The sequence below is a fragment of the Theropithecus gelada genome, chromosome 9 (assembly GCF_003255815.1).
Source record: "Theropithecus gelada isolate Dixy chromosome 9, Tgel_1.0, whole genome shotgun sequence".
Lineage (NCBI taxonomy): Eukaryota > Metazoa > Chordata > Mammalia > Primates > Cercopithecidae > Theropithecus > Theropithecus gelada.
This window is the reverse complement of record NC_037677.1, coordinates 24,605,588-24,631,622: the sequence shown is the minus strand read 5'-3', so window position 1 is coordinate 24,631,622 and position 26,035 is coordinate 24,605,588. Positions and strand designations below refer to the sequence as shown.

General features: G+C 39.5%; 1 protein-coding gene across 1 annotated transcript in view; it reads left to right on the top strand.

Moving 5' to 3' along the window:
- The first annotated feature begins 394 nt into the window (after nucleotides 1–394).
- The window catches only part of GPR158 (G protein-coupled receptor 158), a 426,327-nt gene continuing 400,686 nt past the window's right edge, over nucleotides 395–26,035 (top strand). Inside the window, exon 1 of the mRNA XM_025397555.1 lies at nucleotides 395–1,650. Within this exon, the coding sequence (XP_025253340.1) occupies nucleotides 749–1,650 (902 nt within the window). The 5' untranslated portion in view covers nucleotides 395–748. The remainder of the gene's footprint in view (nucleotides 1,651–26,035) is intronic.

Sequence of the window (26,035 nt, the reverse complement as noted above, 5' to 3'; positions counted from 1 at the left end):
AACAGGGGACAAGACGACTTGCAGCCGCCCTACAAGGGTTTGGTTGCGGCCAAACTGCCTCTTTAAACTGGCTTTCCTCCCCCGAGCCGGGAGCAAGGAGAGAGGCTGGAGTGTGGTTTGCGGCCAAACCTAGAAGCTGCAATTAACCAGCCGCCCGGCCTTCCCGACTCCGGAGAGACGAACGTCTTAAAGGACGTCTTTGCTCCTCGGAACTCGCGGCTGCGCTCGCGGTGCGGGTCTGGGCGCGCGCCCCGCGCCTCCGGGCAAAGCGGTCGAGGAGGAGCCAGAGCCGGGAGGCGGGAACGACCTGCGGCGGGTGAGACTATGGAGCAGCGTCTTCGGCGGCCGCGGCGGCAGCAGCAGCAGCAGCAACAGCAGCTTCTGAACGCGCCTCAATGAGAGCAGCGGTGGCAGCAGCCGGGCCGAGAGACGGACGCGGGCTGACTCCAGCCGCTGGGAGCGCGAGGCCATGTAACCCGCTCGGCTCCAGGCTTCGAGGTGCGTAATCCCCAGCCGGCCCCTCTCGCAGCGGGCACGGCCAGCGCTGCCACAGGTGACTTGATTTCTGCGACGGTAGCTTAGCCACTCGGGACCAATCTCGAAACATTCTTATTTTCAAGTCCTTTGGACTGGGTGCCATCTGGAGAAGGTGGGAAGACTCCTGGAAAAAGTCTGACTGTTGAAAATTGACGATCCAAATTTAAAAAGTGATTCCCCCCCGTTCCCTCCTCTTCTCTCTGCGAGGGAGATGGGAGCCATGGCTTACCCCTTACTCCTCTGCCTCCTGCTCGCTCAGCTGGGATTGGGAGCTGTTGGCGCCAGCCGCGACCCCCAAGGACGGCCGGACTCCCCTCGAGAGAGGACCCCGAGGGGGAAGCCGCACGCCCAGCAGCCGGCTCGAGCCTCTGCCTCGGACTCCTCGGCTCCCTGGAGCCGCTCCACCGATGGCACCATCTTGGCGCAGAAACTCGCCGAGGAGGTGCCCATGGACGTGGCCTCTTACCTCTACACCGGGGACTCCCACCAGCTGAAGCGAGCCAACTGCTCCGGCCGCTACGAGTTGGCGGGCCTGCCGGGGAAGTGGCCAGCCCTGGCCAGTGCGCATCCCTCCTTGCACGGGGCGCTGGACACACTGACACACGCCACCAACTTCCTCAACATGATGCTGCAGAGCAATAAGTCGCGGGAGCAGAACTTGCAGGACGACCTGGAGTGGTACCAGGCGCTGGTGCGGAGCCTCCTGGAGGGCGAGCCCAGCATCTCCCGGGCGGCCATCACCTTCAGCACCGAGTCGCTGTCCGCGTCGGCCCCACAGGTCTTCCTCCAGGCCACGCGCGAGGAGAGCCGCATCCTGCTCCAAGACCTTTCCTCCTCTGCACCCCACCTGGCCAACGCCACCCTGGAGACGGAGTGGTTTCACGGCCTCCGGCGCAAGTGGAGGCCCCACTTGCACCGCCGCGGCCCCAATCAGGGGCCCCGGAGCCTGGGCCACAGCTGGCGGCGCAAGGACGGGCTCGGCGGGGACAAGAGCCACGTCAAGTGGTCTCCGCCTTATCTGGAGTGCGAGAACGGGAGTTACAAGCCCGGGTGGCTGGTTACTCTTTCCTCTGCCTTCTACGGGTTGCAGCCTAACCTGGTCCCGGAATTCAGGTAGGGATGGCCGGGGGCACGGGGGAAGGCAAAAGCTTTCCTTCCGGTCTTGCGGGGGGTGGGGGGGTGCACGTGTGGGGAAGGAACCCTTGGCTGTGACACGAACGCTTCTCACCCTCAGAGCAGAGACCCGGGCTGAGAGACGCCCCACGCGGGCGCGGGGTATTGGGGGCGAGAAGCGCCCCCCGCCCGTCAGCTTCCGGCGCTCGGCAAAAGCCATTCATTCTCTGGGACCAGTTTCCCCGCACGGGGCGAGGGACGGGCAGCCCTTGGCAGGACGGAGACACCCCCGCTGCTCTGTGCTTCCCTCCAACTGTCGGGAGAGCAGGGAGGGGCGTTCCTCACCGGGGTCGATGCGACAACTTGGCGAGCGCCGGGTGTGTCCGCGGAGTGGCAAGCCTCAGATGAGAGGCGAAAACGGAGCAGGAGGAACAGAGAGTTCCTTGTTTCTGCCACTTTGGGGTAGCCTCTGCCTGCTTCCTACGTGTGCAGTTGGGGGCACCGGTTTGTTGTTAGTCAGAGCTTATAATTAAAACTGTGCCATCTCCTCGCAGTTCCGGCCCCTCAGCAGTGAGTCAGTCCCAGCAGCTAGCTGTCTCTGGGATCCAGAGTTTGCAATTTGGTCAGGGTGCTCCTTCTACTGGTCTCCCCTCTCCCCGCAATTGATCTTTCCTTCCTTGGTGGCCTTTTCCTCCTCTTCCCAGTGTTAGGCATACCTAAGGGTTCTCCAGCCCTTCATACACTCACATGATTTACAAATGGACCTAGTTATATTCGAGAGGGAGGCATCAGTTGTGACTGAATTCACTCAAGGAGACTGGAGGAAACTTAAGGGAGTCTGTATTTCCTGTCTCAAACTATAGCATTTGAGGGAAGCAGAGAATTTGCAAATTAACAGGTTTTAACTTCTGCCTGGGGAAGTGCCTGACCTTTGAGGCGGGTAATTTCTGGAAGCAACCTTTAAGAGTGGATGTGAGGAAGGAACTGAAAGAGTAGATACACCCAAGAGGGCTTAGGAGAGGGCCCAAGATGGACTGAGATCATCCCTTAGTCCCATGACGGAAGGCTCTGGAAAGAGGGTCTCAGGGGCTGAGATTGCTTTTGTACTTTTTGGGAACTTGGACAGGAGTGAGAAACCTTTGTGTGTGGATTACCTATTTATTTTTTAAATACCCTGGCACAGCGAGGACAGGATGCTGACCTGCTGAAAGATGCCAGATCAAGTACTGGGTGGGCAAGTGGGAAAGGTCAGAACGCTTGTTTGTCTTGGTACTGCCATTCACTGCTGAATGACCTCACGCAAGTTGCGTAACCTCTCTGGGTCTCAGCTACTTATCTGTCCAGTGAGGGAGTTGAACTAGACAGTCTCTAGGGAGCCATCCAGTTATCAAGTTCTGTAGCTTTTAATGTTGGCAATACTTGTGAAGGCATAAAGGATAATAACCCCCTTTGTCTGATTCTGTATGACCATATTAAATATATGTGTGTGTGTCTTTGTATGTGTTTCTATCTCTTTTAAAGGTCTTGTCTTAAACCAGACTAACTCTTTTCTACTTTCAAGATAATCTCATTTCCTCCTAATTCTTGCAGGATCCTATTAGTAAGAGCTGAGCCCAGCTTTGAATCTTTGCCATGCTGTTTGCTCAGAAGAGGAAAGACCAGCAGATGCCATTCACTGCCAGCAAACTGTTTGTAGCCTTTAAACGAGTCTTTTTAGGGAGCCTGAAGTTCCAGGATTTATCTATCTTTTTCATCTAACATTCACTTTATGTCAGGCTCTGTACTAACTGCTTTGCATGCACTGTCTTGATTAGGCCTTACAGCAACCTTATGAGTTAAGTTTTATTATTTTCTCTATTTTACAGAAAAGGAATCTGAAGCCCAGAGGGGTTAAGCTTCTTGCCTAAGATTGCACAGCAGTAAAATAGCAGATGCAGGATTTAAGCCCACTTCATACTTCATATCATATGTACCACCATTCCAAATTCTGTTCTATGAAGGTGTCCTAGGGGTTGCTATAAACAATGTAGTTACTGTGTAAAATATCTGTATTTTCGAGGGCCACTGTGGAACTGAGGATGAAAACCATTCATTTTCAGAATTATCTCTCTTAATCATATGGATCGGAAAGCATAGTTTGCCTAAATGAACTCAGTGCCTTCTGGCAGCCAAGTTGAAAGGCTGAGGACACAAAGGGTCTCAGGTTGACAGGGCTCAGACATTCCCTGTTTTTCCACTCTGTTTAGAAAATAGTTTATTTCTTTAAATGTCTTCCTACACAAAGGATATAAAGATGGTATTCTTCAGCCAAGGCACAAAGCCAGCCATTTAGTGTCTGGCTCTCTACTGCAGCTGGCTGGTCTCAGTAGAATCACAAGGTAAATGCTCTCCTGTGAGTGCTTTGGCCCCATATCCTGTGCCCTTCAAATGCTGTATTGAGGGTCCACGCAGTAGAAACCAGAAGAAAATCTTACAGGCATCAGATAGTTCCACCTGTTGTCTCCTAGATGAAGAAACAGAACTATAAAGTGACTTGTCCAAAAATCACGTATCAAGTTTGTAGCAACAACAGAAATGGGGTCCAGGTCTTCTGCCTCTAGTTTATCCTATACTTGATAAATATATACCTGAAGCAGGTATCTGTGACTCTCTGGAGCTCTGTACACAACCTGTGTTGGGGACATACTTTATTCTCTATCATCATTTATCACAACCAAAAAAATTAACCCATAGAAAACAGCTGTCACTTAAAAAAGAGATTATATTGTTAATTTCACATATTGAGATAATGTTTAAATGGGTCATTTCTGTATATCTTCATACTCATAAAAGGAAAAGGTTTTTTGTTGATGATATTTTATCATATAAAATACGCATTCTAAAATTCTACAGTATAGGTGGATAGTATTTGACAGGTATAGTAACAAGGTAAACCTCAAATGAATTTTTGGGAAACCAGATTAGGAGCCCTGATCATGATTTTAAATAGTCTTTTAAACATGTGAAGTGTTATTTGCAAACAGCTTTATGTATAACAGAAAATCCACTGATAATGGTTTATTTATGAAAGAGAAAAGGAGAAATAACTTTTAGTTAAGGTTAGTTACTATTTTCCCAGGTCTTACTTACAAGATTCAGACATTTAAATTAACGTAAATTACATTGTATTTTATTTTTAGGTAATATAAATCCAAAGCATGAACTTTAAAAGTAACATGTAGAACTTCTTATAAGAAGTTCAATATAAAAATATCTTCTCATATTACCGTTTATCACTGTAAAACAATCTCTCCGAATACATTCTATTCCCCTGTGTTTCAGAATGACACAAGTATCTTAAAATTTAAGATGTAGCATAATGCACATATGGAAATAGAAGTTTGCTGCTCATTTTTTTGTCTGAAAAAATGGCACTCATTTCTCTTAAGTATTTCTTGAGTCTTTTGTTACATATCTATAGTGTATGAACACTTGGTTCTCATTTTTCATCCTAGTAAAAAACAGAGAGTAATAATTTAAGATATACCCTGAAAATATTTTTACTTTTATCATTAGGTTTGTAATATCCTCGTAGCATTTTCCTTAAAGCTAGGGTTCTTTTGTTTGCATAATGATTTTTCTTCGTGGAACTTAAAGTACTATGGAGTTAGATCCCATTCTGTTGAATGCATAGATACCTCTCTGGCAGTGGTTGGAATCTTTCAGTGCCTAGGATGGTTAGCAGGTACTTAAGTGTCTGTTGAATTTAAAAGAAGGTGAATTTCTTTAAAATTCCTTTAAAGAATTAATTCTTGATGAACTTGAGAGGGAATTTGGAATTCCTTTGGTTTCTTCTCATTTTATAGTTGAGGAAGCTGAGACCCAAATAGCTAAAGGAATTTGCTAGAAGTGAAATAGCTCTTTTGGGGCAGGTGGGAATTAAGGGAAACCAATACTTACTGAGTATCTACTATACATTAGATATTTTATATATTTCAGTGCATTTAATTCTTAGAACTCTCAGGTCGCAACCAGTTCAGAAAAGTTGAGCAACCTGCCCAAGCTAATGTAGCTAGTAAATGAAGGAGCTAAAATCAAATTTAGATCTGTCTAGCTACGAAGCCTGCGTAGTCTTTCCACCATCCTGTGCTGATTTCTATCTCTTGATTCCCCAATTTTGTCATTAAAAATGTATAAGATGATATTGGTTTGAATTAAGTAATATACTTGGCCCAAACCAGTGATATACACTTATTCTTTTTGGGCCAACCATGCAACCAAGTATATTGTACAGTGAGAAGAGTATTCAATTTGAGGCAGAACTTTGCCTCAAGTCCCAGGTTTGTCTCTGACTGACTGTATTACCTGTCTGGAAATCAGTTTCTGCATAATAAAAATGTGGAAATAGACTTGATGATTTCCATATACCTCTTAATTGACCTATCCACATAGTCAACAAATACTTTTTGGAAACAGGGCTGATACACATAAATCTAGTACCTTGTGGAAATGATATGGGAGAGTCACATGCAAAGGAAGAGGAAACCAAGTGAATATTAGACTTGGTATTTGGTTAAAAAAAAAAAAGAAAGAAAAGTCAATAGGGAGATAAAGGAAAGATCACAATAGTGTGGAAATCTCTTTTTAGAAACTAATAAACATTAGTGTCACTGATTCACTGACTGCCTGAGGGCTCACTCCACTTTCTCTCCTTCACACAAGACACCCACACACCTCCTTCAGTGATTCTATTACAGATTTCTGCTTTCAACAAAAGAGGGCAATTCACATAGTGTAAGAGAAATGACCACATAGGATAGGCCAAACGTATCCTATGTCTTTCTTATAGGAGCTGAAAATGATGTGTAGGCTTACCTACAGAAATAGCCCAGAGGTGTTTGCCTGGGTTATAGATTAAAAGGTTTTCAGATGAACTTCTGCTGTGGAGGCTTTTAAGCCTCAGTTACATCATCTTTAAGCTATGAAGAGTAATGTGTATCTCCTTTGAAATTCTGTAAAGGCTAAATGAAGAACTGTCATCACATAGGAAGTTTAGTAAATATTTTTGTATTGTAGCTTCTGTCTTCCCGAATACTATCCTCAGCTGGCCATAACTGTCTTCATTTACTTGTATTAGAGTCATTTGACTTAGAGTAATTTGTAACTTATATAGCAGTTTAGTTTTGTTTCTAATCATTATGAAGGCTTGTAATGGCAATGGGTCATGGTAGAAATACTGGCCTTAGAGACAGATGTTGGTACCAGCCTAGACCATATCGTTGACTTAGGGTGTTACCACAGGCAGGAGTTGCCTCTTTAATTTTCAGTTTCTTCAACTGTAAATTGAGGATGTTGGATGAGATAACTCCTTATAACCCTAAAAAATCAATGATTATGCACATCATTCAATATGTCACTTTATTTTATTTATTTCTTTTTTTGAGACAGGATCTCACACTGTTGCCCAGGCTGGAGTGCAGTGGTGTGATCTTGGCTCACTGCATCCTCAACCTCCCAGGCTCAAGTGATTCTCCCATGTCAGCTTTCTGTGCAGCTAAGACTACAGGCCCGAGCCACCATGCCCGGCTATTTTTTTCAGTTTTTGTAGAGATAGGGTTTTGCTACGTTGCCCAGGCCGGTCTTGAACTCCTGGGCTCAGGCAATCCACCTGCCTCAGCTTCCCAAAGCATTGGGATTACAGGCGTGAGCCACACCTAGCCTGATGCATTGCTTCAACTTGTAAAGTTTTATTTGATTTGCTGCTGAAATCAGTTAATGAATGCTATATAAATGCAGAAAATGTTCATGTGTTCCATGTTTGACTTTATAATGATCATTTACTCACAGAATATTTACAGAAAGTCCTATCAATGTACAATGAGTTAAGTACATAAACTAATAATGGAAATGAGAACTCCATTTCAAAATAAGAATAAGCACGATCTGATTTACAGGACTTAAGACTTCCTGATTTACTTGGAGTCAACATGAAGTTGCTTCATAGATTTCCAGACCAAGGGTCTCAGAATACCTCTATAATTTCTCTCAAGAGAATAAATGTTCAGACATTTGGAAGCTCCCTACTTACTTTTTAAAAACAATCTGTTTTCAATTTGCCTCTGTAGTTGGCTTTAAAATTTCAAAGAAGGGCTATATGTTGTGGTGTAGCAATGGTACAGGATTATCTTCCCATTTTCTAGGATATGCATTTGGAAGTAGAAATGGGATTTCCAGAACTGCAAAATAAATTACAAGAATTATGCTTACTGTCTGGAGAGATAACTGAGGCTCTCACTAGACTGTTTTTCCAGCCTCAACTTCTGGATAAGCCAAATGTTGCTTTCAACTTCAGAAAAGCAGCAGTTTGTTGCACATGGTTCAGATTTTAAGGCTACCCTTTTTCAGTCTTAAGAGTGCTGTTGAATTCAACATACACTGCATTTTATGATTATATTGTAATATACTGTGATGCCAAGGCGTATGTTGTTGATGCTATTTTGCACTTGGTTGGTACAGAAGCATTAGGCCCTGGCTGTTTTCTCTGTTCAGTTCTGATTTGGTGTTCAAAGAGTTATTTATGCAGAATTACTAAGATAGCACATTGGGATTTTGATAACTTTGGCAGCTTGATGGCTGTTATGTGCAAATAGGCAGTTCACTAGTACTGGGGCTATGCTTGGTAGAGTCTGCAGCCAGCAGCGTTGTGAAGCTTTTCCCAGCACAGCAATGTCATGTGCATCAGTGGGGCTTGTTTTGCTTGCCTTATCTGCCTTTCAGCTTTTGGTAATAAACTGAAATTTGTTTAGTAACAAACTAAAATTACACATAGAGTAATTTCCACTTTGGCTGGCCAATTACTCTCCCAAGTCTTTCTTCCTACAGGAAGAAAAACTTGACCTACACAAATATTTGGGTAGATGACTGTTCCGTGAAATACTTCTTCAGTTTAGGAGAGGATTAATCCTCTTGGGTAAGTCTTTCACAGCTTCCCCCCTCCACACCCTCCTCTTTCCTGCAGTGCCAAATCTAGTATAGAAACCATGAGTGAATTTCTTTTTTATACCCAAGGATATTATCGAGTGCCTCAAAGCAATTATAGGATACATCTAGTTTTATTACTTTCATTATAGGTAGAGCTCATAGGACACACAAATTAGCTTAAATATAATCTGATCCCAAGGTAGTAAAGTTTATTTTTCCAAACAAAAATCCTGTTACCTATCTCTTTGTACAAGGAGGCAGTTTCTGTCTCTTTTCTCTTCCCTCATACAAAGTTGCTAACACTTCTGTTTAATTGAGATCCAATTAATTTTTATTCATTTAAATACCTGTTATAATCTTCCCCATTTAATAAATATGACTAAAACAAAACAATGTGGGATTTTAAAAAACCTGTCCAATTGGCAAAGTACCCACTGCACCTATAGCTTAAAAGGAATCTTACAGTTATGTAAGATTTTGGTTTATTTGTTTAGCTTTCTCACCATTTATATGTCTTGTCCAATGTGTATGCCTTGTTACATTATTATAGAAGAACTTGACACATGGCTTTTATCTGAGAAAGAAGGAATGGTGTGATAGTAAAGAATAATATTCTATCGATTCTGACATGCACCATTTTCACATTTTGATGTCTTTCAAATTGAGATATGTCTTAACAATTGAGGGCATGTCATATTCAGTTGGCACTTCGTTTCTTTCTGTGGTACACAATATAACAAGGCATCTTACAATTAATGCCATCTTATATTTGATGAAATGTGATATCAGGAAATAGGAAAACAAACTCCAGGGTCTCTTCAACTACAAAGTTCTTTTTTTTTTGGTTGTATATATTTATGGGACACATGATGTTTTCAAACAGGCATACAATGTATAACAGTTGAATCAGGGTAATTGTCAACTACAAAGTTCTATTATCATCTATAAGTTATCAATTTGTAGCAAAATATTCATATATGGAAGCAAAATGTAGACCTTACTGCTATATGTAAATTTTTAATTTAATTTTATTTTTTTACAAAAGAGACAGGGTCCCACTCTGTTTCTCAGGCAGGAGTGTAGTGTTGAGATTATAGCTCACTACATTCCTAGGCTCAGGTGATCCTCCTGCCTTAGCCTCCTAAGTAGCTGGGAGAACAGGAACATGCCACCAGGCCTGGCTAATTTTTTTAATTTTAATTTTTGTAGAGACAAGGTCTTGCCTTGCCTTCCCAAAGTGCTGGGATTACAGGCCTGAGCCAGCATACTCAGCTCCTGCTGTATATAAATTAGATTGCTATTTGTCTTCATAATAGTTTTATTTAAAATAGACAAGCTATACTAAAACATGTAGCCACATTTTCTTTTTATATTGTGCTAGAAACTATAGCAACTTTTATTTTCCGAATAGGTAAAATCAGAATTATCATAATTTTTCTCATATCCTCTGGCAGTTTTTCCCTTACACTGTGGGAAAATGCCTAGGATCGTGAAAATGAAAGAGCACTGACAGACTAAGAATAGGAGGGAATAGATACAGTCTCTCCTTTCTAAACTGTGTAAAGGTTTCACAAGGGAAGTTACTTCTTACGTAGCAATGTAACCAGATTTGACCTGTGAGATTTAAATGAAATTGTGAAGATAAGCTTTTTTTTTTTTTCTTTTTATCCCATCAATTGCTTGGAATAAAATGAAGAGTTTGATTTTCCTCGTATTTGATGCCTCAGACCACTATGCCGAACAAGGTTTCTCAACCTTGGAACTACAGACATTTGGGACCACATAGGCCTTTGCTGTGGGGGCTGTCTTATTAATTGTAAGATGTTCAGCAGCACCTCTGGCTTCTATCCATTAGATGCCAGTGGCAACACGCCCTGCCAGTGTGAAAACCAAATGTGTCTGCCAAAAATACCAAATATCCCCTGTAGGGCAAAACTGCCTCTGGTTGAAAGGCACTGGTGTAGAGGAGCACATGTGATACGTAACGTATAAAATGCTGCTCTGGAACTATCCCTATTTCAAGGGTTCTGTATGTATGTGTACACATATGTGTGTACATATGTGTGTGTGCATATAGATATGCTCATATATGCATTTGTCAGATTACATATCTATTTATTTATTTAAAATATAAGATCATTGTATATATAGAACCTGACACAAGTGAAAACTGAAACATTTTGATAGATCCATGAAATATGAATTCATTTACATTTGTATGTCATCAGGGCTCAAAAAGAACATCTGACTAAATTTGTGGAATCTGTTGCTAAGTGTGGTTTTACTACCTATATGGTTAAATGTTTAAAATTTGAGGTTTCCCATAAAAGATGAATTTTGAAAGGAAAGCACTTGGCCGGGCGCGGTGGCTCACGCCTGTAATCCCAGCACTTTGGGAGGCCGAGGCGGGCAGATCACGAGGTCAGGAGATCGAGACCATCCTACCTAACACGGTGAAACCCCGTCTCTACTAAAAATACAAAAAATTAGCCAGGAGTAGTGGCAGGCGCCTGTAGTCCCAGCTACTTGGGAGGCTGAGGCAGGAGAATGGCGTGAACCCAGGAGGCGGAGCTTGCAGTGAGCCGAGATTGCGCCACTGCACTCCAGTCTGGGTGGCAGAGAGAGACTCTGTCTCGAAAAAAAAAAAGAGGAAAGCACGTGTGTGTGTGTACCTGGAAGAACAGAAAAAGGGAAGAGGGGTACAGCTGGGTGTAAAGGAGTGGGGAAAGGGAACAAAGGAAGATGAATGAACTGATAGAAAACAATTATCTATCTCTGATGCTGTGGAATATTGCCTTACTTTTACATGAAGCTCCATTTACCATTGAGCAATTTTACAGTTCTGATGAAACTGAACTATTTTTCCCTAGTAGGTAGTTAAGGAGTTAAGTTCTTGATGATTTAATCATTATAAAGATAAGTTGACTGTGCTTGCATTTCAGAACTTTATTTCAGCTTTTCCCAATAAAGGAATATTAGTACCTTACAATATATATTTTAAATATTCCATTTGCCATTTTCACTTATTGATTCAACTAGAAGTTGTTCAGAATTTGAACTTATTACAAATGAATTTCCTAGAAGAAATGATTGAAATGCTGTATTACATAGACATTATTATTATTATTATTATTGTTGTTGTTGTTGTTGTTGTTGAGACAGGGTCTTACTCTGTCAACCAGGCTGGAGTGCAATGTCATAAATACGGCTCACTGCAGCCTCAACCTCCCAGGCTCAAGTGATCCTCCCACCTCAGTCCCCCAAGTAGCTGAGACTACAGGTGTGCACCACCACACCCAGCTAATTTTTCTATTTTTTGTGGAGGCAGGATTTTATCATGTTGCCCAGGCTGGTCTTGAACTCCTGGGCTCAAGCAATCCACCCATATCAGCCACCCAAAGTGCTGGGATTACAGGCGTGAGCCACCGCTGCTGGCCCTACATATACATTATTTAAAGCTTTAATAAGCATATGTTTAAAGATGCAGTTTTAAATATTAATAATGCTTAGAATTCTGTTAAGTCAGAAGCAAGCCTAAGAAAACAAAAACAATGACCACATGATTAAAAAAAAAATGTTTAGGCTTCATGGTGCAAATTACCTTAGCACAAACTGAACAGTGACCAATTCTTTACTCCCTATCCATAAACACAATACATACACGACCTACTATGATAAGGGAGGAGCTTGCTGTTGTACATTATGTTAATTATAGAGAAATAAGAGACAATGTTGTGAATATTAGAGATGAATCCAAGGCTCCTGAAAAGAAAGATGAAGACTATGATTTTTCTGGATAAGGCAGACTTTTAGGATGGTTGTTTTGGGTACTGACTTAATAATTAGTTCTTTGGAAAGCCTCTCACAATACAGTCCCCTGAAAGTTATTTCGCAACGCATCTGTCTTTCCATGTTTAAGAAAAAGAGGCAAATAACAAATGATATTGAGGCATTCTTTAAAGAAGCAATGTTTTTAGTAAACATCTTGTGAAAAGCTCCTTTCTGAGTTGGAATTTTAGAAGTAAAGGGGATTTTAGAGATCACGTAATCCAATTTATTTTTATGGGTGAGGAGAATGAGAGCAAGGGAATTGGTGACCATCACTTGCATTAGCGATGGCTGCAGCGAACTTGCAGTTTAATAACAGACACAAAGAAAAAGATGCTGAGTCATCAAGTAAAGGTTAATTTATATTCATTATTCACTGATCCCAAACATGGCTGGGCATAAGGATCACCTGAAGAGCCTGATAATATGTTCCCAGGACCTCCCCAGACCTTGTGAACAAGACAATCTGCAATAGGATCCGAAGTCTGTATTAAACACAAAGTCTTAGTAATTCAGAAGTAGTTAGTCCTTAAACACAAACTTGGGAAAAAGTAAACAGTATTTGATAAAATTGAAACACATATAACTTATATAAACAACTTCATATAAACAGCTGATATAAACAACTGCAGCTTTAGTCACTGAAAAAATTTGGTTACGGACCATTCTGGGTACCTGAAATATTCCAATGTTGTGAATGAGCCTATCAGTATTGCAAATTTACGATGTCCAGCAGGTTCTTTATGAAGGCAGGGAGCTCACAGGTTCTGAGCCTTGGAATGAGAAATCACTTGGTTGTATACTCCTATTTCTCCCTCACTTTAGTTTGGGTTTTTTGTTTTCTCAACTTTAAAATAGGGGCTATCATAGGAGCAACCTGCCTCCTGTTATTATCTGTCTCTTTATGTAAACGTCCTGTTTCCCAAAGAGTTCTACAGGTTTTTAAAGTACAAGGACCATATTTTATGACTTCCTGTATTCAGTGCTTGATATGGTTTGGCTGTGTTTGCACCCAAACTCTCATCTTGAATTGTAATCTCCATAATCCCCACGTGTCAAGGGAGAGACCAGGTGGAGGTAATTGGATGCTGGGGGCAGTTTCCCCGGTGCTGTTCTCATGATAGTGAGGGAGTTCTCACGAGATCTGATGGTTTTATAAGTATGTGGTAGTTCCTCCTGTGTTCATGCGCTCCACTGCCACCTTGTGAAGAAGGTACTTTTCTTCTCCTTCATCTTCCACCATGATTGTAAGTTTCCTGAGGCCTCCCCAGTCAAATGAAACTGTGAGTCAATTAAATGTCTTTCCTTTATAAATTACCCAGTCTCGAGCAGTTCTTTGTAGCAGTGTGAGAATGGACTAATACAGTGCCTCTTGAAAGTACCTTCCCTATTTCAGAAAAACAGCATGGGAATGGTGTCTAGGAGGAGGGGTTTTGGGATCATAAACCTAGGTTTGAATCCAAAAATTTCCATTTTCACTTACAGTGTGACACTGGAAAGTTATGTAACTTTGTGGCTCAATTCCCTCATTGCAAAAGATATAGAATACCTCTTACTGTTGTAAAGAGTAAACAATCTTATATATGCAAAGAGGCTAACATAATTTCTGAAACGTACTAACCTTTTTAAAAAGTTATAGTGGATAGTCTCTAATTTATGATGATTCTCCCTACAATTTTTCAAACTTTTGAGGTGCAAAAGCGATACACATTCAGTAAAATCTATACTTTGGTACAGCATTTATTCACATAAAGTATTCAACATTTTAGTAAAAAATAGGCTTTATTTTAGATGATTTTGCCCAACTATGGGCTAATGTAAGTGTTCTGAGCATGTTTATGGTAGGCTAGGTTAAACAATGATGTTTAATAGGTTAGATGTATTAAACACATTTTTGACTTACACATTTTCAACTTAAGTTAGGTTTACTGGGATGAGTTTATCAGAATGTAACCCCATATAAGTTGAGGAGCACCTGTATATTACATGCACCTGGCTATGGCTACAGGTGCTAGGGATAGAATAGTGAAGACAACAGACAAAATCCTTGTCCTCATGGACTCTTTTGTGGGAATGGGGGAGATGCATAATAAACAGGCAAAATAAAAATAAGTAATTTTTGATAGAAACAAGTGCTATAAGGAAAAAAATAGGGGAATGTGGCAGAGAATAGCTGAGAGGTAGGGTAGAATGCATTCAATAGGATGGTCAGGAAAGACCTATTTGGAGAGGTGACTAAGAACTGAGAAAGGAAGGATGAGAAGACATTCATGGAGCAAGCTGAGGTCATCACATTCCAGACAGCAAGCCACAAGAACAAAGACCTCGAGATGGAACGAACTTAAAGTGATCTAAGAACAGAAAGAAAGCCAATGTTTCTGGAATGTAGTGAGAGATGGGTAATGTGGTAGAAGATGAGAGGAAGGCATGCAGAAGGTGCTCAATAAATGGTTAAAATGCTGTGGTAACATAGAAACATGTGAAGTTCTTTACAGATTTCCATCCCTCTAGGAATATGTAAACTGTGAATGCATCTTCATCTTTTTCCCCTTTGGGTGTCTTTATTGTAGCATTCTGGTTTTACTTTGTCTTGCTTTTTCCTCTTCCTTTCAGTCTTGGCCTTCCTGCCCACTTCCTCCCTTAGCTCTAGGAGCTTGGGTTTTCCAGTTTCTGTGATGAGACTTCAGTCAAAGAATAAGCTATTCATAGTTGCTCCATTCTCAAATTTAAATGAACAAACTGAAATATGTGAAAGGTGAAGGGATACAAAAAAAGAAAATCCAGAATTCCTTGTAAAAATCAGTTTGGCGCTTTTCTTGCTCTTAGGCTTAAGCCTGTAAAATGAAATGTTTTCAAGACACACATAGCAGTAGCAGAATAAGGAAAGAGGCACATTGGGTTCGTTCATGGCTCAGCATTTCTTTTCCTCACCAGCCCACCTGGGATGACATCCAGCAGGTCCCTGACCTCTTTCAAGCTGGAGGCTGGCAAGTCTGGTTTTCTGGCATTTCTTGACCCACACGTTGCTGCTTTTTATGGTGGGGTCTAAAATGTTGAAGTCAGGGCTGCTGAAAGAACTACCAGTAAGAGACTCAAGGCACAGGAGTCAGATTGAAAGAGCCAGGCTGGGTCCAGTGGCTCATGCCTGTAATCGCAGCACTTTGTGAGGCCAAGGCAGGTGGATAACCTGAGGTCAGGAGTTCAAGATCAGCCTGGCCAACAAGGTGACACCCCATCTTTACTAAAAATACAAAAATTAGCCAAGTATGGTGGTGCATGCCTGTAGTCCCAGCTGCTCAGGAGGCTGAGGCTGGACGATTGCTTCAACCTAGGAGGCAGAGGTTGCAGTGAGCCAAGATCACACCACTGCACTCTAGCCTGGGTGACAGAGCGAGACTTCATCTCAAAAAACATATAAAGAATGGAAAAGCCAGAAGTGAGACGACTTGGAGGAGTTAGAGGAGGTCAATTCTGCATGACGGGAAAAGGAAGTATAGGCAGACTTATCCCTAGTGAAGAGTAGTCACAATCGAAAACTGGCATTATGAGTTTTAGGAAATAAAATCATCATTAGCTTCTCCAATAAGAAAAATGTGGAATTTGGTCTCGTTATGGTCTTTTCTTTCTTTACCCTCTCCATTGTTTTATTATAACTTTTCTATTGGTTATTTTGATTTTTACATCTGTAAATTTTAGATATCTTTTATTCTCTATTTTTCTTCTTTTGCTCTCCTACCTCTGTTGACTATTCTAATATTTTTGGATAATTAAAGACAATAACATTTGTATTCTGTTACCAGAGTAAAAGAATTTTCTGCTTTGTCCATTAATTGCCTCTAAGAATTGACAGATAAATAATTGAATCCTGCCATTTTGAGAATCTTCCAAATTTCAAAGTAGGTCCAGTGGATCTTTTTCTAGATCACTTGTTCAAAACCATGCTATGTTTTGTTTGTGTATATCTCCATCAAGATTCTTTTCCCACCCCTTGGAGTTGCTAATTGCCTTTTCTTCATGTTAAAAAACAAACAAACAAACAAACAAACAAAAAAAAAACAAGGAATCACATTTATTTCTAAGATCAACGTCTTTTCTTTTATTTTTTTTTGGAGACAGAATCTCACTCTGTCACCCAGGCTGGAGTGCAGTGGCATGATCTTGGTTCACTGCAACCTCCTCCTCCTGGGTTCAAGCAATTCTCATGCCTCAGTCTCCCAAGTAGATGGGACTACAGGCATGCACCACCACACTGGGCTAAGTTTTTGTATTTTTGTAGAGTCAGGGTTTCACCATATCGCCCAAAGTGCTGGGATTATAGCCATGAGCCACCACACCCCGCCAGCCCAACTTCTTAATCATTCCATTTGTTAAAGAAAATTCGTATTTTTCTTGAAGACTTTTCCTGGAGTCCCATAATTTGTAGAAGTTTCTTTAGGTCTTTTTGAAGAACAACTATGGACATCTTTTCAAATTATTGACCTTTTGGATTAGTTCAACAATTGTGTGTTGGATGCAAGGCTTCCTATTTCTAGAATTCTTCCTCTTCTTTTTCTTTTTTTCACCCTATGGAACACTCAAACACATTTTTCAGACAAGATATGTGGAATATATAATTTCTAAGTCTTCCCATGTCAGAAAATGTCTTCTAATTGTTAGAATACAGAAGTATAGGTTCAAAGTCATTTTGCCCTCAGAATTTTAACCATGTTATATTGTTTTTAGCATTCATTGTTGCTTATGAAAACTTTGATGTAGCCTGATTTTTTATACCTTTGTAGGTAGTATTTTCTCCTTATGGAAACTTTTAAGATCTTTTCTTTTTCCTTGGGGTTCTGAATATTCATGATGATGTGCTTTGATGTGATTCATTTTATTGATTATACTTGCTACTTAGTGGACCCTGTCAGATTTTTTCACTCAGAAACTTTCTTTTATGATGACATAAATTATTTTCTACTATCCAGTTTCTCTTTCTGTAACTCCTACAGTTGAATATTTGACTTTCTGGATAGATTTCTATATTTCTTAAATTTTCTTTCATTTTCTCCTTTAAAAAAAAAAGCTTTACCTTCTGGGAGATTTTATTGTTTCTTTCTTTTTGTGTTATTTTGAAATAGTTTTCCTTTGGCAATTTCTCTTAAAGTTCATGAACCCTTTTTTTGCTCTCGGATTATTTTTCACAGTTGTCTGTTCATTTTCTTAAATTTCTTTGAGGATCTTAATTTAAATACCTATAAATTCTCTTTTGTTCTCTGAATTATTGTTGTGTCAATTTCAGTTGTTTTGCTTGTTTATATCTGTTCTCCTTTATGCCACCAGTTCTGCTAAATGTGATCCTTAGTTGGTCATTATTCTTATGATTGAAGGACTAGGTTAGATTGTAAAGTGAGATGGCATGTATCTTGTGACAGATGTGCAGGCCTCACTTCTCAACAGATTAGCCTTGACTATTGGTCTTCTTTCCCCTTAGGAAGCTAGAGAAAGAAGCGGGCAGTTTCTGCCTCACCCTGGACCTTTTCTCTAGGAGAACTAATAACCATTCTAGAAACTTTTCACTCTTCCCTGAATTCTTTCAATCTCTGCAGAAGAGTTCTTGATTTTTTGCTTGGGAAAAAAATGCCATCACTGCGCTCTAGGGAGGGGATGTACCAACTCATGTATCTGTTTAGAAGTAAGTCCTTCATTTAATCACCTTGATGCCTACTTTAGTTTCCACTCACACTCCTGATGCCTGCCAACTATGGTCTTAACACAAGCTGTTCTGGATGAGCATTTTCCACCTGTGCTCCAGGCTTCTGCTAAGCATGTCCTTAGCTGCCACCCCTCCCTGGCTTATCATCATGATCCTGGAGAATTCGTTCGAATCTCTGGTCAGCTACTTCTCCTCACTGTACTTATTCCCTCTTGTATGTGCTTCCTGTCATTACAGTTGGATATGGAGGGAGGAGGTAGAGAAACATGATCAGTTCACTATTTTAAACAAGAACATGAACCTAGGTCTTCTGACCAGTCTTCTTACCCTTATACCTAGGATATGAACATCACATTCCACCCTTTTACTTATTACCTGTGTCTTTAGGTACAAGCCATTTCACCTCTTTGTGTCCCAAATTTCTTACTATTATTTACGGAGAATAATACTGATCATATGTGGTGGTAATATAAATTGAGGAGAATAGTATCAGTCACATACAGTTTCAACAAGGATGTTTTAAGGGTGTCTAGCATAATGTCTATTAGGATCTAGAAAAAAAATCTAAAATTTAAAAGCCTGTGTAAATTGTCAGTTTTGTAATTTGACTTTCAGAGCCGTATGAATAAGATCCAACATAAAAAAAGAGTAAATTTAAGAAGTTAAGTTTTAAAGAGTATTTAAAATTAAGAAGTTATATATTAAAAAGATATATCTTTGTTTGAAAATTAAAGTAAAATCTTAACACAAATGGCGCGTTTAATGAAATCACTAGATCTCAAGGTATGAGACAGCTATTGTGTATTTCAAGGCAAATTACAGTGTTCACATACATTTTCTTTCTCTGACAGAACATGCTTTGTTCTTATTTCTTCTTCCCTGGCAATGCAAAATAATATAACTTTGGATATGTTATGAAACTTTTATGAATCTAATTTTCTTCATCTATGAAGTGAGAAAAGTATTTCCTCCTCTCTCTCTCCTAGGACTCTTTGAATTAAACAAGTCAATAATAGAAGTGACCTCCTTGCACTGGGTTCCCTTACAAGAAATTGTCTCATCCCGTTCAGAAATGGTCACATCCAAAGAGGTTCTTTAAAGAATACTGTGGATGTGTTTGATAAAATTGTAGCTAAACATGATTACAGTGAAGGAAAATCACAAAAATGAGATGTTAGTCCGCTACCTTTGCAAAAACAGCAGGCTCAAGATATATTTTTCAGGGGAACAGTCACCTATTATTGGATTTGAAACCTTAGCAATTTTAAAAGATGTGCTGTATTTAACCTGCAGAAGCCCCAAAACACAAGAATTGTATTTGTGGATAGAGGATAGATGTTCCATGCTGATTGACCTTACTTCATTATATATTTGTTGACTTTCTTTTTATCAAACTTATATTTTGCCACATAAAACATACAGAACTTCCCAAAGAAGCCTTGACCTGATTGCCAAAAAGACTTCCAAGAACAAGAAGCCAGACAGATGGGAGATGTGAATACTATGTAAAGTTTTGGCAAGCTTCTCTGGATGTGTCTGCTGCAAAGCGGTGTGGGGGATGAGAACATTTCCTTGCTTTCAGACTTGCTGCAAAATTCTCTGACATGCTTTAGAGGGTATCAGGTCTTACAATTTACATTATCACAGGAATATCAGGTCATGGTTGAAATTATGGATAGTTACATGGTTGGAAAATAGATTTCAATTTTTTTCTGGCAATATGTTGGGAAGATTATTATTATTTAATGGCACTAGAGAAAAAAGATGGCTACAAATGCCTCTTAAATTTGGCCTTCTAAATAAGCAGAAAGCTATTTGATAGTAGTATTCTTGTATAACTAATGCTAATTGTTTTGTAGAATTTAAGGGGCAAAAATAAGGGGAAAATGCTGTGACATCGTGTTCAGTCATCAATGGACCAAGTATATTTAGTTGTCGGATGGTCTACGATTGGTATTAATATAACTAACAACTTAGTGCTCTGGCTATAAGTGGGGATGAGGGTTTGGTTGAAGTCTGACATCATTATGACAAGGCAGCTTCGATTATGCCACTGACATTTTCATCCTTGTTATTTGCTATAAGAGAGTATGTTAAAATAGTTCTAATCAGGCTGCCAATATTTAGAGAATTCGCTTTAAGTTTTAGAAATAATCATTTGCTTTCCTCCCCTGACTGTATCAAACATGCTTGGTTGAATAGATGGAAGAGGTCCACTTTGGGCTCAAATATAGCTATTTTTTTAGCTTTTATTATAGGTTCAGGAGTATATGTACAGGTCTGTTATATAAGTAAATTGCATGCCACAGGAGTTTGGTGTACAGATTGTTACCCAAGTAATAAGCAGATTATTTTTGTTACCCAAGTAATAAGCATAGTACCTGATAGGTAGTTTTTCATTCCTCTCCCTTCTTCTACCCATCACTCTCAAGTAGCCCTGGTATCTGTTGTTCCCTTCTTTGCATCTATGTCTTCTCAATGTTTAGTTCCCATTTATAAGCGAGAACATGCATTATTTGGTTTTCCGTTCTTGCATTAGTTAATGGCCTCCAGCTTTATCCATGTTGCTGCCAAGAACATAGCCTCATTCTTTTTTTATGGCTGCTGATATGGTTGGGCTCTGTTTCCCCACCCAAATCTCATCTCAAATTGTAATCTCCAGCATCCAGGGAGGGACCTGGTAAGAGATGATTGGATCGTGGGGACAGTTCCTTCATGCTGTTCTCATGATAGTGAGTTCTCATGAGATCTGATGGTTTAACAGTGTTTGGCAGTTTCTTCACTTTCTCTTTTGCTGCCATGGAAGACCTGCCTTGTTTCCCTTTCTGCATGGCCTTCTGCCATGATTGTAAGTTTCCTGAGGCTTCCTCAGCCATGCAGAACAATGAGTCAATTAAGCCTCTTAAAATTACCCAGTCTCGGGTATTTCTTTGTGACAGTGTTAAAACAGACTAATATAGCTGCATAGTATTCCATGGCGTATATGTATGACATTTTCTTTATCCAGTCTACTGTTGATGGTCACTTAGGTTGATTCTCTGTCTTTGCTATTGTGAATAGTGCTGCAATGAACATAAATAGGCATGTGTCTTTATGGTACAATGATCTATATTTCTTTGGGTATAGTCCCAATAATGGGACTGCTGAGTCAAGTGGCATTTTTGTTTTAAGTGTTTTGAGAAATCACCATACTGCTTTCTACAATGACTGGACTAATTTACATTCCCACCAATAGTGTATAATAGTGTTCTTTTCTCTCTGCAACCTTGCCAGTATCTGTTGTTTTTTGACTTTTTAATAACAGCCTTTCTGACTGGTGTGAGATGGTATCTCATTGTGGTTTTGATTTGTATTTCTCTAATGATTAGTGATATTGAGCATTTTTTCACATGCTTGTTAGCCATGTATATACTTTCTTTTGAAAAGTGTCTGTTCATGTCCTTTGGCCACTTTTTAATAAGGTTGTTTTTTGCTTGTAAATGTGCTTAAGTTCCTTATAAATTCTGGGTATTAGACCTTTGTCAGATGCATAGTTTGCAAATATTTTCTCCCATTCTATAGGGTGTCTGTTTGCTCTGTGGGTAGTTTCTTTTGCTGTGCAGAAGGTCTTTAATTAGGTTCCATTTGTCTAATTTTGTTTTTGTTGCAATTACTCTTGTCTTCATCATGAAATCCTTGCCTATATCCAGAATGGTATTTCCTAGGTCATCTTGCAGGGTTTTTATAGTCTTAGGTTTTACAAGTCTTTACTGATCTTGAATTGATTTTTGTATATGGTGTAAGAAAGGTGTCCAGTGTCAAAATCTTCTGCATGTGGCTAGCCAGTTACTCAGCACTGTTTATTAAATAGGATGTCATTTCCCCATTGCTAATCTTTTGTCAAAGATTAGATGGTTGTAGGTATGTGGCATTATTTCTGGGTTCCCTATTCTGTTCCATTGATCTATGTATCTGTTTTTTTTTTTTGTTTTTTTTTTTTTTGTTTTGTTTTTTTTCCCCCAGTACTATGCTGTTTTGGTTACTGTAGCCTAGTATTGTTTGAAGTTAGGTAATGTGATATCTCCAGCTTTGTTCTTTTGCTTAGGATTGCCTTGGATATTTGGGTTCTTTTTTGGTTCCATATGAATTTTAAAACATTGTAATTCTATAAATAATGTCATTGGTAGTTTGATAGAACTAGCACTGAATCTGTAAATTGCTTTGGGCACTATGACCATTTTAACAATATTGATTTTCATGAGTATGGAATATTTTTCCATTTTTTGTGTCATCTCATTTCTTTGAGCCACGATTTGTAATTCTCATTGTAGAGACCATTTACCTCCCTGGTCAGTATATTCCTAGGTATTTTATTCTTTTTGTGGGAATTGTGAATGGGATAGTGTTTCTGATTTGGGTCTTCGCTTAGATGTTATTAGTGTATAGGAATGCTAGATTTTTGTGCATTGATTTTGTATATTGAAACTTTGGTGAAGTTGTTTCTCAGATCTAGGAGCTTTTGGGCAGAGACTACAGAGTTTTCTAGCTATAAAATCATACCATCTTTAAGCAGAGATAGTTTCACTTCCTCTCTTCCTATTTGATTGTCTTTTATTTCTTTCTCTTGCCTGATTGCTCTGGCTAGCACTTCTAGGAGTATTGTGAGTGGGCATCTCTGTCTTATTCTCAAGGGGAATTCTGCCACTTTTTGCCCATTCAGTATGTTGGCTGTGTCATACATAGCACTTATTATTTTGAGGTATGTTCCTTCAATGCCTAGTTTGTTGAGGGTTTTTAACATAAAGGAATGTTGAATTTTAATGAAAGCTTTTTCTGCCTCTATTGAGATGATCATGTGTTTTTGTTTTTAATTCTGTTTATGTGGTGAATCACATTTATTGATTTGTGTGTGCTGAACTAACCTTGAATCCCATGGAGAAAGCCTCCTTGATCATGGTAGATTAGCTTTTTGATATGCTGCTGGATTTGGTTTGCTAGTATTTTGCTAGCATATATGTTCATCAAATATATTGGCCTTAAGAGTTTTTTATGTGTGCCTCTGCTAGGTTTTGGTATCAGGATGATGCTGGCCTTATAGAATGACTTATGGAGGAGTCCTTCCTTCTCAATTTTCTGGAATAGTTTTAGTAGGAAAGGTATTAGCTCTTCATTTTATACATCTGATAGAATATGACTGTGAATCTTTCTGGTCCTGGGCTTTTTCTGGTTGGTAGGCTTTTTATTACTGATTTAACTTCAGAATTTGTTATTGGTCTGTTTCAGAATTTGTTATTGGTCTGTTCAGGGATTCAATTTCTTCCTGGTTCAATACTGGGAGGCTGTATGTCTTCAGGAATTTATTCGTTTTTTTAAATAAGTTTCCTAGTTTGTGTGCACAGAGGTGTTCCACAGTAGTCTCTGAGGGTTTTTTTGGCATTTCTGTAGGGTCGGTAGTAATGTCCCTGATATGGTTTGGGTGTGTCCCCAACCAAATCTCGTCTTGAATTGTAGCTCCTATAATTCCCACGTGTTGTGGGATGGACCCTGTGGGAAATAATTGAATCATGAGGATGACTTCCCCCATACTGTTCTTGTGGTAGTGAATACATCTCATGAGATCTGATGATTTTATATGGGGAAACCCCTTTCACTTAGTTCTCATTTTCTCTCTTGCCTGCCACCAATATAAGATTTGCCTTTCATCTTCCAGTAAGATTGTGAGACCTCCCAGCCATGTGGAACTGTGAGCCCATTAAACCTCTTATTCTTTATAAATTACCCAATTTCAGGTATGGATTTATCAGCAGCATGAAAATGGACTAATACAGTCCCTTTTGTCATTTCTAATTGTGTTTATTTGGTTTTTCTATTTTTCTTTATTAGTCTAACTAGTGGTCTATTTTGTTATTTTTTTTTTTCTAAACCTACTCCTGGATTCATTGATCCTTTGAATAGTTTTTCATGTCTCAATTTCCTTCAGTTCAGCTCTGATTTTGGTTATTTCTTGTCTTTTAACTTTGGGGTTTGTTTGTTCTTGTTTCCCTAGTCCTTTTTTCTTTTTCCTTTTTTCTTGTTATGCCATCTCTAGTTCCTTTATGTGTGATGTTAGGTTGTAAATTTGAGATCTTTCTTTTTTTATGTGGGCAGTTAGCACTATAAACGTTCCTTTTAACACTGCTTTAGCTGTATCCCAGAGATCCTGGTATGTTGCATCTTTGTTCTCATTAGTTTTAAAGAATTTCTTGATTTCTGCGTTAATTTCATTTTTTACCCAAAAGTTATTCAGAAATTCAGAAGCAGGTTGTTGTTTGCTTTCCATATAATTCTATCAGCTTTAGTAATTTTCTTAGTATTAATTTCTATTATTTTATTGCACTGTGGTCTGAGAGTGTGTTTGGTATCACTTTAGTTTTTTTTTTTTTTTTAAATTTGCTGAGGGTTGTTTTATGGCTGATTCTTTGGATGATTTTAGAGTATATGCCTTGTGCATATGAGAAGAATGTATATTCTGCTGTTTTTGGGTAGAGATTTCTATAGATATTTGTTCAGTCCATTTGATCAAACGTTGAGTTCACATCCAAATATGGGTTCTTAAATATTCAGAGTTTTAAGAAATAGTTGATTAAATATAAGAACAAGCCATTTAATTGGTATAAGAGAAAAAGTCTGGAAGACTGTGAAATCTGTTACTTTAAAGGACTTTCAAGGAGTGAAATAATTATTTTCTAGTTTTAAAGTTTAACTTTTTTTCCTATTATAAAATTACCTATTCACTTGGAAATTATAGAAAATAATGATCAACCAAAAGAAAAACATTCTAATCACCCACAATCTTAATTCTTAGAGTTAATAACTGATAACATTTTGGTATATATCTTTGCTGTAAAACATATATGTTAAAACAATTTTCCTGTTTTCCAAAAATGTATACCAAATATCCTACACTGTGTTTTGACTTATATTTCAAAATTCATTAAGTATCCTTTTGTAGAACTATTCTTACTGGCTGCCTATTATGTACATGTATTCAAGGTTTACTAGAAATGCAGCTTTGATTTCTGATGGTTAAATAATTTACTTGCTAGAAGGTAGGGTGATTGACAGGTGATTTATAAAGGTGCTGTGTAGATCCTACCTAGATTTTATTTGTGAGCTAACAAGCTAATTCTTCACTATTTTATGGATGCTGCCAGAAGACATGAGGCTCCTAGATCAGAGAGAAAGGACTTAATTATTCTAGAGCTTCAAGTCTGTCTGTGTCAGTTCCCACTTTTGCCCAAGTCCCACTGGGGAAATGCAAAGAGCCCATAATGGATACTTGCACATGAATAGGTTGCATTATAGTAGGAGAATTATGAACTCAGAGATTCACTGCCTTTACATTAAGCAGAAAGAAACCTGCTCTTTGTCTGGGGGGAGACATTAACTCATCACTCAAGGTTGATCGCTGCAAAACACAAGCCTAGAAATGATCCAAGTGGCTAAGTCAGGACTTGACATTCTTGGCATATTCAGCAAGACCATGATGGGAAGCTCAGGGACCATGGTAGATTGCTTCTCCCAACAGGTCCCTTTTGCTATATGACTCGTTCCTTGGTGCTTCTGGACAGATTTCTTCTCTTGCTGTGACTCTATTAGTCTGTTCACCCCCCCCCCCCACTTTTTAGACTGAATCATAAGATAGAATATTGGTCCCCAATGTTTTTGGCACCAGGGACTAAGTTTTGAGGAAGACAATTTTTCCATCAACGGTGGGGGAAGGGAGATGGTTTCAGGATGAAACTGTTCCACCTCAGATCATCAGGAATTAGGGTCTTTTAAGGAGCATGCAACATAGATCCCTTTCATATGCAGTTCGCAATAGTGTTTGTGCTCCTATGAGGATCGAATGCCACTGCTGATCTGGCAGGAAGTGAAGCTCAGGTG